The sequence below is a fragment of the Amphiprion ocellaris genome, chromosome 2 (genome assembly GCF_022539595.1).
Source record: "Amphiprion ocellaris isolate individual 3 ecotype Okinawa chromosome 2, ASM2253959v1, whole genome shotgun sequence".
NCBI lineage: Eukaryota > Metazoa > Chordata > Actinopteri > Pomacentridae > Amphiprion > Amphiprion ocellaris.
In genome coordinates, this window is record NC_072767.1 from 23,482,960 (window position 1) to 23,498,709 (window position 15,750).

A 15,750-nucleotide genomic window follows, 5' to 3' on the forward strand; every position below is an offset into this window, starting at 1 on the left:
GCATTTAGGTTACGTTTTGGGTTCCATATAGTAGTGAATAAACACTTAGGCTTAAAAGAAGCCAGTAAGTGTACAACGGATTTTAGTGATACTGCACATGGATGCACTCAGCTTTGTTGCATGTTTCATTGCATATGTCTGAAGGAGGATCTGCAGTAATAAAACTGCACAGTAATGATGCAGTAACAGTGCAAGTTACAGACAGATGCTGTTTCATAACCCTTCCCATCTTTTAACTCATCATCTCTGATCAACTAGTTTGTCGTATCATGCACTGATGTGGGTGTGATATTTGTTGCAACAGTAAGGCAAACAAAGTAAATAACAGGACCAACAATGAATTCATTGATTCAATAATGAAATTTGTAGAATGTAAGCATCACCTAAGTGGGGGTCGTGACCCCCTCTTTGGGAAGCCCTGCTCTAGACTAAAGCATTCTAAGGTTTACACCAAATTTTAAATGAATTCCTCATCGACGCATGTTGTAATGTCATCAGCAAACAGAGAACAACTTCCTTTTTCTTCTAGTAAGTTCAGTCTGCACACGTTCCACCGGGCATAAATGATCCAAGACAGGACTGTCAATTCAAAAGTTTATTTGAAAAAAGTTCTTTAGTTTGTTTTTACACCATCTACAATTATTTTACATTCTATTCTGAATATATTTCAGGAAGCATTTGCGTAATTTCATCAGTAATACAGACTGCTTCTCTACAAAACGTCATACCACAGTCTCAAATTTTACAACTTGTATATAATGGAATGCCATCAAACATTAAAGAATGATTTTTGCTGTAAGTCAGAATTTCTTCAGATTTAGCCTAAACACAATCCACCGGTTTTGCACTGGTTGGTTTATGCAAATCAGATATCACTGCCGCTAATTTCACAAGAACAGTGTCAACAACAGAGGACTTTATTTATTCACATGCCTAGCTGCTGTAGTGTATCTGAAGAACTGAACTCATTTTTAAGCATGAATTTGCAGGATTCCAGCTGACCAAGTATCACAATCATACCAAGGCACTCAGTTCATCAATCAATGCATGATTTAAAGCCAGCAGCACTTAATGTGTCTCTGAGGCAACAATTTACTTCTCATTCCAAAGCATCACTTTCCTTCCTAATCCCAACTATTATCATCCCTGTTGGAGCTACTTGAGCACTGAATTTCAAAGTGACTGACTGAACACGACCAACTTTAAACCTGCTGTTAAACACTGTGTTTGTTACAAGAATTAACCTGTGACCTGAGAGGAAGAGGTTGCAGTCTTGGATCCACTTTGCACACTGATAAACACACTTGTACAGAGTCTTGCACTCTTTAGGCAAAAGAAGTGTGTACTGAGGACGACGTACACCATAAACTGCCTCTGTTTAACCTCAGAATCATTATGGCTTGAACTGTCATTTATGACCTGAAACCTGCTTTCTGAAAACTTCTACACTGGACTAAAGTGGCTCATAAAAACTTTCATCTGTGTGTAATTACACATAAATTGAAAAAACAGACAGCCAACTAAGAGTTAAACAACAGAATATTTGATCGATCATCTCCACTAAATTGAAGATTATTTGTCTTTTTTCCAGAGGCTTTTTTCAGCCACATCTTGATAAGTGCATGAATGAGTGAATTTATTACTATATTACTATTCACTTACTATGCAGTGATAGATCAAGATGATTTCGATTTTATTTGTATTTCAAGCTACAAGACTGAAATCAGCATCAGTCTGATTGGAGTCTGATCAAATCAAAGCTCTGCTTTGACTCATTCAGTCAGCAGTTTACACATTTATCGATCAAAGCATCAGATTCTTCCTCACTGCGGTGAAGATTACGTGCTGCCTGACTGGTTACTGTCGCCAGAGTTCATCTGGATCAAAGCGATCAGGGAGGACGTGGTGCCCATCAGGCCCACCAGCCAGTTGGGGAAGCGTCCCGCCCACAGGAAGCCAGGCGGCATCCAGTGGACGGCGTTGCTGAGGTCAGCCACGCTGCTGAGGATGGACAGTATCTCCCCTCGCATCTGCTTGACGAGCTGAGAGCGACTACAGGACAAAACACAGAAAATAACTTTCCAGCTGCACAACCATGTCACAGCAAAAACAATCCCTGTCTACATTTAAGTGCAAAGAAAAACAAGACGTGTATCAAGAAAACTGCAGACACAACACCTTCTGCCTTCTCCTTCCCTCTCGTACTTCCTCAGCTTCTTCTTCAGTAGCATCAGAACTCGGAGTGATCTAAAGAACAAAAGATTCATAATATGACACTTAGACTCAGGCTGAAGGTGTTTGACGGTTAGTTGGGACTAAAACTTCGAAAATGCTCTAGAATTTTGTGACGGAGCGCCTCTAAATGCCCCGTCACTCTTAAGCCCTGTGCGCCGTTTCTCCTCTCGGCGGCTCCGGAGGGGGCGGGGTGCAGGAGCGCGCCGCGCTCCATTATTCTCACAGCGCGCGCTGAGAAACTGTTTGCCGAGATCGCCCGCACGCTCCCCGGCCCTGGACTCATAAACTGCCTGTCATAATCCACCCCATATCTGGACTCAGCTCTTCCTTGTTGTAACGCGTCGAGGGTGCACACTCGGCGCCTACACGTCTCCCCTCACCAAACACACACGGACAATAACACTCACCTCTCAATGACTGTGCAGCCTCTGTGTCGTGGGCCAAACAGAGGCGCTTCCGGCTGTGGGATAAATGGGGCAAGTGGCGCGCAATGGGGCCACCACGTGACCGCGACGTTCTCATTTTCCGGTTCTGTAGTTATTTTGTGGTTTATTATGCTTTCAGAGTTGTTTCAGTTACCATAAGTTGGGTAATTTGTTTTGTGTAATTTTGGGTTAATTGTATTATGGATTTTGTTATTCTTTATGGTTATTTGTGCCTTTTCTTATTTACCCCCCCCTACAAGTAACTTTTGGTTTGCCCGGGGGAGGGGCTAGGGGGTATATATAGGGGCCCTGAGTTGAACAGGGAGAGAGAGAGTTGTTGGTGCTAGAGGTTCTCTAGGTGATGTGGCTGCCTGCGGAAAGTTTTCGAGCTCTTTGTAAATACTTCTGTTTTTTTTTCCTGCTGTGTCCACCCGTTTTTGGTTTTTTTGCACTGTAAATATTTATATACACTTTTAAAGGATTTGGTGCAAATAAAAGAATTCACTGTTTTGGGACTCTTCGGCCTTGCCATCATTTTTTTTTTTTTTAATTTTTTTAAACGAACCCGTGACATTTGGTGTCAGAAGTGGGATGGCTGGTCGAAGGAAGAGACGCTCGCAGCAGAGAAAAATGGAAGAAGAGGAACTTGCATCCGAAGAAGCATCGGAAATGGCCCAACCTATGAGTGAGTTCCTGGGGCTCATGAAGGACTTTATGATCGGGCAACAGAAGAGAGAGGAGGGGCTCCTGGCAGCAATGAGAGGACTCCAAGCTTCTTTGCCTGCTTCTCAGCCACAGCAAGCCCAAGCAGCCGAGCAGAGACCTGGAGTATCCAATCCAGCACCAGAAGGGGCAGCGTCGCCGTCTGCAGAGTCAACGCTGAGCCTTAGGGGTCTACCTACTCCCGCTCCACGTCAGCGGCGTAGCTCCCCCATAGCCACACCTGAGTCTCGTGGGGGCGGTGGAGAAGAACATTCCCGTGCAGACGCCCGACCCTATGGGGACCCAAAGATCCCTCAGTATGTGAATGGAGAGGACATTGAAAATTACCTCCTGCGCTTTGAACGCATCGCCAAGACATGGGCATGGCCACAGGAGGAGTGGGCCTGTCGCCTGGTGCCATTACTCAGTGGGAAGGCACTGGAGGCCTACACAGCGATGGACGAAGAGAGGGCCCACCTGTACCCCGACCTGAGGGCGGCGCTACTGGCTAAATTTGACATCTCGCCAGAGACGTATCGTCAGCAGTTCCGGTCCAGCACGGTTCCGCCTGGAGAGAACCCAACTGAGACGTACCACCGCTTAAAGGGGCTCTATCGCCGATGGATTCGTCCAGAGCAGCACACGAAGGAGCAGATTGGTGAGCAGATCATCCTGGAGCAGCTGCTGCGTGTCCTTCCTGCCGACATCCGCACCTGGGTGAAGGAGCATGAGCCTGCAGATGGGCTAGCTGCATCCAAGCTAGCGCTACAGTACATCAATGCACGGAGGGGAGGCCCAGCCGCACACCCTGGAGGTCCCAGTCGTCAGCTTGTGTCACAGCCCAGGCCAGCAGGGAGATCCACTTACCAGCCTCCTGGAGACTTCAACACAGCACCCAATCAGCGTGGGCCTGGTAAGGAGCTAATCTGTTTCTACTGCCAGCAGCCAGGCCACAAGGCATCCTTGTGCCCCATCAGAAAAGCTAAACTTACGGGGGCCTGTTACACCCCACGTGCTGAAGCTGTAAATGCTGTAGGGAGACGGCAGCGTTTTAAGGACATTACAGTTAATGGCCAGCCTGTGACTGCTCTCCTTGACTCTGGCAGCTTCTTAACCCTAGTCCGGAGGGACTTGGTGCCAACTGGAATGGTGGATTTTAGCAGACAGGAAGACATTTTGTGTGTGCATGGAGACCGACATGCCTACCCCACAGCTGATTTGACTGTTGGAGTGAATGGACAGGCCTACTTGCTAACTGTGGGGGTGGTGGAAAAGCTGCCTGTTGCTGCCATCTTGGGGGGGGACTTACCTGTGCTGCTGGATGTACTGTTGGAAGAGGAGGGCAAGGACACAGACTGTGAAAAGGGCATGTTAGGTCCGGTGATCACCCGGGCTCAGGCTAGAGCAGGGGTGACGTCTAAACCAAACCTAACCTGTGAGCCTCAGACAGAGCCATTTTCCACCCTGGATGATAGTCTGTTTGAGGGAGGTACGAAGGGCCCACGGAAGTCTCGCTGCCAGCGGCGCTTTGAAAAGGGTCTGAAATCCAGGGAGCCAGACTGTAAGGAGGGGCTTATAAAGGACAGGTGGGAAGTGCCAGAGGACATTGGGGCCGTGCAAAGGGAGGATGCATCTCTTAAGCCTTTATTTGACAAGGTGGTTGGGGGGTTGGACTCTGCTAAAGGGGACAGGGAATGTTTTGTTCTTGAGAAGGATGTCCTGTATGCAGTGGCTGACGGTGTCAAGCGCCTCGTGGTTCCTGTGTCCTGTCGGCCTATGATTTTGCACTTGGCACACTCCTTGCCTTGGGCAGGTCATCTGGGCCGCAATAAGACTTTTTTGCGAATGTCGTCCCGGTTCTATTGGCCCTCCATGTACGCAGATGTACAAATGTATTGTAAGACCTGTCCCATCTGCCAAAAGACTTCCTATGTGCGCCAATCAGATCGTGCTTACCTCCAACCAATGCCCGTGATCTCCACCCCATTCCGGCGTATAGCCATGGACATTGTAGGACCTTTGGTCAAAAGCAGTCGGGGTCACCAGTATATTTTAGTGCTTTCAGACTACGCTACACGGTACCCCGAGGCCTTCCCCTTGCACACCGTCACTGCCCCTGCTGTGCTGCGTTGTTTGGTGCAATTGTTTTCCAGGGTTGGAATCCCGGACGAGATTGTGACGGACCAGGGGACCAACTTCACCTCCCGACTTCTTCAGCTCTTCCATCGCCAGCTGGGGATTTCACCACTGAAGACTACGCCTTACCACCCACAGACAGACGGCTTGGTCGAGCGGTTCAACCAAACCCTCAAGAAGATGCTGCAGAAGTTCGTGGCCGATACGGGGCGGGATTGGGATAGATGGCTGCCTTTCCTGCTGTTTGCATACCGTGAGGTGCCGCAAGCCTCAACTGGTTTCTCCCCGTTTGAGCTGCTCTACGGCTGGGATGTCCAGGGGCCGTTGGACCTGCTGCGAAAGGGCTGGGAAGCTCCTTCCTCCACAACCAGTGATCGAACTGTGGTCCAATACGTGCTCGAGATGCGGGAGAGGTTGGCGCAGTACCGTGACGAAGCGGAGATTAACCTTCGCAAGGCCCAGCAGTCCCAGAAGGCGTGGTACGACCGTCAGGCCCGACATCGAGAGTTCCATCCCGGCCAGAAGGTCCTGCTCCTGTTGCCATCCTCCACCAGTAAGCTGCTCGCCAAGTGGCAGGGCCCATACACAGTCCTTCGGAAGATGGGTCCAGTGACTTACGAGATCCACCATCCAGACAAGAAGAAGACGAAGCAGACCTATCACATAAACCTGCTGAAGGAGTGGAAGGAGGCTCCTGTCCCGTGTCCAGTGACGTCCTTGTTGGTGTCCGAGGTGGACAGTGAAGGGGAGGAGGCGTCCGTGGCAGCCAGCTTCCACCAGCCTGTCGAACCTGCCCTTGACCACCTCTCTGCTGTCCAGTCCATCCAGCTCAGGGAGGTTTTTCAGCGTGTGTCCAAGTTGTTTGCCGCCAACCCAGGGAGGACTGTATTGGTTGAACACATCATCCGCCTGAAAGGGAGAGGGCCAATCCGCCAGCGCTCCTATCGGGTGCCACAACATCTCGTGGAGAAGCTTCTGAAGGAAGTGGAGGAGATGCAGCGTCTCGGGGTGATTGAGCCATCCCAGTCCGAGTGGTGCAGTCCGGTGGTCATCGTGGTGAAGAAGGACGGCTCACTTCGCATTTGCATTGACTTCCGGAAGCTCAACGCCATGTCGGAGTTCGATGCCTACCCGATGCCCCGGATCGATGATCTCCTGGAGAAGATTGGGCGGGCCAAGTTCATCACCACCCTCGACCTTTGCAAGGGCTACTGGCAGGTGCCCCTGGAAGAGTCCAGTCGCCCTTACACGGCCTTCCAGACACCTGCAGGCCTCTTCCAGTTCACGGTGATGCCTTTCGGTCTCCACGGAGCACCCGCCACCTTCCAGAGGCTGATGGACCGGGTCCTGCAGGGGTGTGGGGACTGCAGTGCCGCCTACCTGGACGATGTGGTCATCTTCAGCAACACCTGGGAGGAGCATCTGCAGCACCTGGAGCGGGTCTTGAGCCAGATCCAGCAGGCCGGCCTGACACTCAATCCTGCCAAGTGTCAGTGGGCCAAAGAAGAAGCGAGGTACCTAGGCTACAGGCTTGGACACGGCGAAGTCCGACCACAGATGGACAAGGTGGAGGCCATCCGCAGCTGCCCGCGGCCCCGCACGAAGAAGGAGGTGAGGTCCTTCCTGGGCCTGGCCGGCTGGTACAGGAGGTTTGTCCCGCAGTTCGCCACCATTGCTGCTCCGCTGACCGCGCTGACTGCGAAGGACCAGAGGAATCCTGTCGCCTGGAGCGAGGACTGCGAGACCGCCTTCGAGACCCTGAAGACCCACCTGTGTTCCTCACCCGTGCTGAGGAGTCCTGACTTCAACCAGAGGTTCCTGGTCCAGACCGACGCGTCCGCCGTGGGACTGGGAGCTGTCCTGGCCCAGGGTCCGCCAGGAGAGGAACGTCCGGTTCTTTACATGAGCCGAAAGCTGCTGCCCCGTGAGACCCGGTACTCTACTGTTGAGAAGGAGGGCCTCGCGATCAAGTGGGCTCTGGAGAGCTTGCGATACTACCTGTTGGGGAGGGAGTTCGACCTGGAGACCGACCACCGGGCTCTGACATGGATGAACTCTATGAAAGACCACAACAGTCGTCTCACCCGATGGTACCTCGCCCTTCAGCCGTTCCAGTTCCAGATCCGTCACCGAGCCGGCAGGACCAACGTCGTGGCAGACTATCTTTCCAGGTTGCCGCACATCGCCAACCTCGGGGAGGAGGGGGATAATGTGACGGAGCGCCTCTAAATGCCCCGTCACTCTTAAGCCCTGTGCGCCGTTTCTCCTCTCGGCGGCTCCGGAGGGGGCGGGGTGCAGGAGCGCGCCGCGCTCCATTATTCTCACAGCGCGCGCTGAGAAACTGTTTGCCGAGATCGCCCGCACGCTCCCCGGCCCTGGACTCATAAACTGCCTGTCATAATCCACCCCATATCTGGACTCAGCTCTTCCTTGTTGTAACGCGTCGAGGGTGCACACTCGGCGCCTACACGTCTCCCCTCACCAAACACACACGGACAATAACACTCACCTCTCAATGACTGTGCAGCCTCTGTGTCGTGGGCCAAACAGAGGCGCTTCCGGCTGTGGGATAAATGGGGCAAGTGGCGCGCAATGGGGCCACCACGTGACCGCGACGTTCTCATTTTCCGGTTCTGTAGTTATTTTGTGGTTTATTATGCTTTCAGAGTTGTTTCAGTTACCATAAGTTGGGTAATTTGTTTTGTGTAATTTTGGGTTAATTGTATTATGGATTTTGTTATTCTTTATGGTTATTTGTGCCTTTTCTTATTTACCCCCCCCTACAAGTAACTTTTGGTTTGCCCGGGGGAGGGGCTAGGGGGTATATATAGGGGCCCTGAGTTGAACAGGGAGAGAGAGAGTTGTTGGTGCTAGAGGTTCTCTAGGTGATGTGGCTGCCTGCGGAAAGTTTTCGAGCTCTTTGTAAATACTTCTGTTTTTTTTTCCTGCTGTGTCCACCCGTTTTTGGTTTTTTTGCACTGTAAATATTTATATACACTTTTAAAGGATTTGGTGCAAATAAAAGAATTCACTGTTTTGGGACTCTTCGGCCTTGCCATCATTTTTTTTTTTTTTAATTTTTTTAAACGAACCCGTGACAAATTTATTGAACTTTTTAGCAAAATCAGCATTTTCCAAACAAAATAAAAACAAACTGATTCATAAAAATCTATACAATTTTCATTTTGGTATTTTGGCTACTTTAAAACGCTGAAATTTTTTATTTTTATATATATATATATATATATATATATATATATATATATATATATATATATATATATATATATATATATATATATATATATATATAAAATTATAAAACAATAAACAAATTGAAACTAATTTCTGTCTCAAATTTACATATTTAGATTTTTTTTTCCAAGGAAAATAATCCCTTCCTGCCTTAAAAATGCTTAGATGCAATTCTGCACTCCTTTACAATGTGCAGATCTATGAAATCCTCTCCTCTCTCTCTATCCACCATTCCCTGTTCGCTGCACCTCAAGAACACCAGCTCACATACAACTCAAACGCAGTCAAATTATTCCATCCGACACAATGACAGGCTGTAATATTGGAGTAATTCAGTCATACAGCCAGAAACTGACTGGAAAGAAGAATACAGCAAGTAACAGTAAGTTTATGGGATTTGTTCCTTATGTTTGCTGTACATGAAATCTGTGTTTTAAAGTCTGTCATTGGTGTAGATACTCAGCCATGGTGATGACTGATTATTTCTCTCATGATCTGTCTTCTATTATATAAATAAACAGCCTGGGACATGTTAACATGCTTGAAAAAACTGATTTTCACCAGAGGAGATCTTTCAAGATTAACGAGGTATTCTGTTTTTTACTTTCATGAAATTTAATGAAATGACCAAAATTAACAGTGTGGTACTTTATCTCTCAGCTAATTTTGTCTTCACTGCTCTGTTTTAGCATTTCACCCTTTGGCCCCTTTAATTCCCACTGTCAACAGAAATCATTCAATACAAGTCACAAATACATAATTTCAATTTATTAAAAGGTAAATAACGTCTAAAATGGTTGGATATCGTAGTCTTTAGCAAACATAACTGAAATAGGTGCATTGTTAGGAATTATTTTCAGTTAGGGATTAATATGTGCTGCTAAGTGTTTATAGCTACAGAATAAACTGCACCTAAACATTGCAGCTTAGTGGCATGTTTGTAACTGTTTTTGGACAGAATCCATGGCATAGAGAAAAAAAGACATGTCAAACTGAGAAAAAGGATTTAGTAGCTAAAATGATTACTATACGGTTACTTTTACACAAATGTCGAAATTTTGGCAGATATAATACTCATTGTCAGTAAGTAAATATGAACTCAGAGTAAATTTGAATGATCACCTAATACCATCATCGTAGCTTTTCATCAGTGCACCCGGTCAGTAGGTGAGATTTGATGTTTGTGGACGGATGATCCCACCTGAGGACTCCCAGCAGCAGCGAGGTTCCCCACAGCACCGTGCAGAACAGCCACCACTTATCAGACTTCACTCTGATGAGCTCGGCGTCGGCAGCCCAGGCGATGTGTTCGCAGGGGTAGTACAGCTGGTCAGCCACATTGGTCAGCACTGATATCCAGCGAACGCCTGCATCCTCCTCCTAGGAAAGACGTGCAACATGTGTTAACGCTGGATTGTACACAGTAGAGCTCTGCATTCATTTGTTACATCAGCTGCTTGCTTTCCAGGTCACATTATTTGTATCTACAGAGAAAAGAAGAAGTGATGTGATCAAAGACATGTTACTTTTATTCTCCATATTGTACTGCAGTACTGGCCGGTCAAATGTTTACACCTCTTCATTTAAAAAGATTAACTTACAATTATTTTGTTACTTTGAATGAATCAACAAGAGTATTTTATCTTTACTACTTTTCATATCTTGCAATTTCAGTGGAACAGACCCCGATCCATCCTTCGTTGACTGATCTAGTGAGACTGATCAGACTTGTGAGAGAAACAAAAAGTGAGCTTCGTGTTGCAGTGTGAGTCACCTCAGCTCCGAGCCCATAGCTGTGAGAGTAGGCCAGCATGGAGAGGTCATCAAACAACCTCAGCACCGTCCGGCAGTGACTGAGCTGAGCAGAAAACAGCAGCAGACTCTTCCCGAGCTGCTGGGATGAAGCGTTTGTTTCTGCCTTCCGGGAAAGAGCTCCTCCGACCAGCTGAGAGCTGTAACAGAGCGTCCTGATCTGCAAAGACAAACACAGAGGAACAAACACAGTGACTAAACGCAGGGTGAAAAATAAAAAAAACTTCAAGGAGTCAGGAGCATTTATCAGAGACAGAGCGAAAGATGAAAGCTAACAGAAATCTCTCAGGCGTACAGTATGGATGTAAACAGAAGAATTCTGAAATACAAACATGTTTTTAACACATCAATAACAAGGAGGTAAAACATTTGAAAAGTACCAAAGGCTAAAAAGCACGGCTTGATTTATATTACTGAGTAACACTGTAATACAGTCAGCACTGACAGATCATTTACCAACAGTTTTCAAAGTAAACATCTGGGTTTCCTTTTGATAACTTACATTACAGGAGACAGCATCCAGATAATAGTGTGTATAAAAACAACCACGTAACACTTACACCTTTTACAGAACTGATGGACTGTTACAAGTGAAAATTCTTCTTATTTTAAATCAAACTAAATAGAAGGGTTGCGAGCTAATCTTGGTCAGTAATACATCAGGGGAAAAAAGGCCTATAGAGTCAAATGTGGTGTCCTCAAATAGCTTATTTAAGTTTGTTTGTAAGAGTGAAAAACCAAAAGATATTTATCTTAAAAGTACATAAGACAAGAAAAAAGCAGCAAAAGCTCACAACTTGTGAGCTTGAAGGTATGTGTGTAATAACAAGTATTGTAAAGGCAATTACCATAAGCGCAAAAATAAAAAAGACTGTATTCAACATTAAAAAGTAATTTTGTGCAAAAAAACTCAATGTAAAATGCATCTTAATTGAACTTTTTAGCAAAATCAGCATTTTCCAAACAAAATAAAAACAAACTGATTCATAAAAATCTATACAATTTTCATTTTGGTATTTTGGCTACTTTAAAACGCTGAAATTTTTTATTTTTATATATATATATATATATATATATATATATATATATATATATATATATATATATATATATATATATATATATATATATATAAAATTATAAAACAATAAACAAATTGAAACTAATTTCTGTCTCAAATTTACATATTTAGATTTTTTTTTCCAAGGAAAATAATCCCTTCCTGCCTTAAAAATGCTTAGATGCAATTCTGCACTCCTTTACAATGTGCAGATCTATGAAATCCTCTCCTCTCTCTCTATCCACCATTCCCTGTTCGCTGCACCTCAAGAACACCAGCTCACATACAACTCAAACGCAGTCAAATTATTCCATCCGACACAATGACAGGCTGTAATATTGGAGTAATTCAGTCATACAGCCAGAAACTGACTGGAAAGAAGAATACAGCAAGTAACAGTAAGTTTATGGGATTTGTTCCTTATGTTTGCTGTACATGAAATCTGTGTTTTAAAGTCTGTCATTGGTGTAGATACTCAGCCATGGTGATGACTGATTATTTCTCTCATGATCTGTCTTCTATTATATAAATAAACAGCCTGGGACATGTTAACATGCTTGAAAAAACTGATTTTCACCAGAGGAGATCTTTCAAGATTAACGAGGTATTCTGTTTTTTACTTTCATGAAATTTAATGAAATGACCAAAATTAACAGTGTGGTACTTTATCTCTCAGCTAATTTTGTCTTCACTGCTCTGTTTTAGCATTTCACCCTTTGGCCCCTTTAATTCCCACTGTCAACAGAAATCATTCAATACAAGTCACAAATACATAATTTCAATTTATTAAAAGGTAAATAACGTCTAAAATGGTTGGATATCGTAGTCTTTAGCAAACATAACTGAAATAGGTGCATTGTTAGGAATTATTTTCAGTTAGGGATTAATATGTGCTGCTAAGTGTTTATAGCTACAGAATAAACTGCACCTAAACATTGCAGCTTAGTGGCATGTTTGTAACTGTTTTTGGACAGAATCCATGGCATAGAGAAAAAAAGACATGTCAAACTGAGAAAAAGGATTTAGTAGCTAAAATGATTACTATACGGTTACTTTTACACAAATGTCGAAATTTTGGCAGATATAATACTCATTGTCAGTAAGTAAATATGAACTCAGAGTAAATTTGAATGATCACCTAATACCATCATCGTAGCTTTTCATCAGTGCACCCGGTCAGTAGGTGAGATTTGATGTTTGTGGACGGATGATCCCACCTGAGGACTCCCAGCAGCAGCGAGGTTCCCCACAGCACCGTGCAGAACAGCCACCACTTATCAGACTTCACTCTGATGAGCTCGGCGTCGGCAGCCCAGGCGATGTGTTCGCAGGGGTAGTACAGCTGGTCAGCCACATTGGTCAGCACTGATATCCAGCGAACGCCTGCATCCTCCTCCTAGGAAAGACGTGCAACATGTGTTAACGCTGGATTGTACACAGTAGAGCTCTGCATTCATTTGTTACATCAGCTGCTTGCTTTCCAGGTCACATTATTTGTATCTACAGAGAAAAGAAGAAGTGATGTGATCAAAGACATGTTACTTTTATTCTCCATATTGTACTGCAGTACTGGCCGGTCAAATGTTTACACCTCTTCATTTAAAAAGATTAACTTACAATTATTTTGTTACTTTGAATGAATCAACAAGAGTATTTTATCTTTACTACTTTTCATATCTTGCAATTTCAGTGGAACAGACCCCGATCCATCCTTCGTTGACTGATCTAGTGAGACTGATCAGACTTGTGAGAGAAACAAAAAGTGAGCTTCGTGTTGCAGTGTGAGTCACCTCAGCTCCGAGCCCATAGCTGTGAGAGTAGGCCAGCATGGAGAGGTCATCAAACAACCTCAGCACCGTCCGGCAGTGACTGAGCTGAGCAGAAAACAGCAGCAGACTCTTCCCGAGCTGCTGGGATGAAGCGTTTGTTTCTGCCTTCCGGGAAAGAGCTCCTCCGACCAGCTGAGAGCTGTAACAGAGCGTCCTGATCTGCAAAGACAAACACAGAGGAACAAACACAGTGACTAAACGCAGGGTGAAAAATAAAAAAAACTTCAAGGAGTCAGGAGCATTTATCAGAGACAGAGCGAAAGATGAAAGCTAACAGAAATCTCTCAGGCGTACAGTATGGATGTAAACAGAAGAATTCTGAAATACAAACATGTTTTTAACACATCAATAACAAGGAGGTAAAACATTTGAAAAGTACCAAAGGCTAAAAAGCACGGCTTGATTTATATTACTGAGTAACACTGTAATACAGTCAGCACTGACAGATCATTTACCAACAGTTTTCAAAGTAAACATCTGGGTTTCCTTTTGATAACTTACATTACAGGAGACAGCATCCAGATAATAGTGTGTATAAAAACAACCACGTAACACTTACACCTTTTACAGAACTGATGGACTGTTACAAGTGAAAATTCTTCTTATTTTAAATCAAACTAAATAGAAGGGTTGCGAGCTAATCTTGGTCAGTAATACATCAGGGGAAAAAAGGCCTATAGAGTCAAATGTGGTGTCCTCAAATAGCTTATTTAAGTTTGTTTGTAAGAGTGAAAAACCAAAAGATATTTATCTTAAAAGTACATAAGACAAGAAAAAAGCAGCAAAAGCTCACAACTTGTGAGCTTGAAGGTATGTGTGTAATAACAAGTATTGTAAAGGCAATTACCATAAGCGCAAAAATAAAAAAGACTGTATTCAACATTAAAAAGTAATTTTGTGCAAAAAAACTCAATGTAAAATGCATCTTAAAAGAGCATTTCCTATTTCAGTGACAAAAGCATTGTACAAATATTGACCAAACTAGCAAAAATGAACGCTGTTTAAGGAAGTTTTCCCTCACATTGTCATTTCATAGCAAGCAGCTTTGTCATTTGGCTCGAAAAATTACCCAAAGAACTAAACAAGTGTCAATAAAGAAGCCAATTAGTCTTTAACAACTAGTAATTAACTGATCGAGCTATTTAACTGTAACAATAAAATATATGTTAAAATAAACCATTTCTAAAGTGCTAGCACATTTTATTCATACTTCAGCAGCCATTTTCAACAAACAACCCCTTCTAAAGGGTTAAAAGAGGCGACTATTGATCTGACTGATGGTATGATTAACAAATAGAAGCAGTTTTAACAGATGTAATGTCACAATTTGTCACTAATTCAACAGTAAAACCCAAATACAACCGACAGTAATCACTAAACCCGTGATAAAACCGCGCTGACACTGATATATAGCTAACCTACGAGCTAACCGTGTCATGTACTTAGAAGGGAAAAACAGTTATTTTATTTACGGGGCTGTAAATAAGTAAACACTCACTACTTTGTCTCTTCCTCTGTAGGACTCCAGCAGTCGGACCAGAGCCTCCACAGACTGCTGCATGTCTGCTCTCACACTCACACAACAACGACAAACAAACAAACAAACAAACAAACAAACGCTAGAGTGTGAATCTTCTGCACAACATCTCCTGACGTGACTGTTTTCACCGCAGCAGCTCTCGGCTGGACTTTGAAACAGGAAGTGTCCGAAGAAGACTCGAGTAGACGAGCGCCGAGTCAATCGAACTTCTTCTTTTCCTACTTATGCAGTGATGATGTGCTGCTGCCCTCTTCTGGCTCTACTCTGCCTCTAAACTACTTCTAGTCTCCGCAGTCGGGGTGTCAAACTCTTTTTAGTTCTGGGACCACATTCAGCCCAATTACATCTCAAGTGGGACCAGTAACATCAGAGCATGATAACCTATAAATAACCACAGCTCCGAATTGTTTCCCTTTGTTTTAGTACAAAAACGTAAAAACATTACGAACAACGTGAAGGTCCTTAAGAAAAATGAGTGCAATTTCAAAATTATGCCTCAGTTTACACATTACAACATACAGATCACAGTGAGTCTACAAAGGAACAAACATTTAGTCTCAGGTATCTGGAACTGAACAATATAGTGTAATATTTACTTTATGATAAAAACAACTTGCCAAGATCTAGAAATTATTTTACATTTACAGTTCTACAAATTTACAATTTGTGGTAAATGTCTTTGCTATAATTTTCCTGCGGGCCATATGTTTGACACCCTTGCTCTGCAGGCTAATAAACTGTAGTTGAAACCAAGAT

At 44.3% G+C, this 15,750-nt stretch overlaps 2 protein-coding genes across 2 annotated transcripts; both read right to left on the minus strand.

Annotated features, from left to right (window-relative positions):
* Positions 1-580: 580 nt before the first annotated feature.
* LOC111584562 (peroxisomal membrane protein 11C) lies at positions 581-11,873 on the minus strand. Its single transcript, XM_055005747.1, has 5 exons — positions 11,829-11,873; positions 10,528-10,836; positions 9,955-10,133; positions 2,179-2,247; positions 581-2,052 (listed from the first exon to the last, which is right to left on the minus strand). Exons 1-5 carry the CDS (start codon positions 11,871-11,873, stop codon positions 1,839-1,841), a joined length of 816 nt encoding a protein of 271 aa, XP_054861722.1. The 3' UTR covers positions 581-1,838.
* An 884-nt stretch (positions 11,874-12,757) lies between these two features.
* Positions 12,758-15,141, minus strand: LOC129347556 (peroxisomal membrane protein 11C-like). Its single transcript, XM_055005071.1, has 3 exons — positions 14,953-15,141; positions 13,416-13,613; positions 12,758-13,021 (listed from the first exon to the last, which is right to left on the minus strand). The coding sequence occupies exons 1-3, from the start codon at positions 15,013-15,015 to the stop codon at positions 12,773-12,775; spliced, it is 510 nt and encodes a 169-aa protein (XP_054861046.1). The 5' UTR covers positions 15,016-15,141; the 3' UTR covers positions 12,758-12,772.
* Between the last annotated feature and the right edge of the window lie 609 nt (positions 15,142-15,750).

Excerpts from the sequence above, each read along its gene's own strand:
- LOC129347556 (XM_055005071.1), bottom strand. The coding sequence starts at position 15,015 with ATGCAGCAGTCTGTGGAGGCTCTGGTCCGACTGCTGGAGTCCTACAGA. Across the intron at positions 13,614-14,952 it reads ACAGAGGAAGAGACAAAGTA|ATCAGGACGCTCTGTTACAG; the intron begins GTGAGTGTTTAC and ends TTGTCTTTGCAG. Across the intron at positions 13,022-13,415 it reads GCTATGGGCTCGGAGCTGAG|GAGGAGGATGCAGGCGTTCG; the intron begins GTGACTCACACT and ends CGTCTTTCCTAG.
- LOC111584562 (XM_055005747.1), bottom strand. The coding sequence starts at position 11,873 with ATGGTGGATAGAGAGAGAGGAGAGGATTTCATAGATCTGCACATT. Across the intron at positions 10,134-10,527 it reads GCTATGGGCTCGGAGCTGAG|GAGGAGGATGCAGGCGTTCG; the intron begins GTGACTCACACT and ends CGTCTTTCCTAG. Across the intron at positions 2,053-2,178 it reads AGGGAAGGAGAAGGCAGAAG|TCGCTCTCAGCTCGTCAAGC; the intron begins GTGTTGTGTCTG and ends TTTGTCCTGTAG.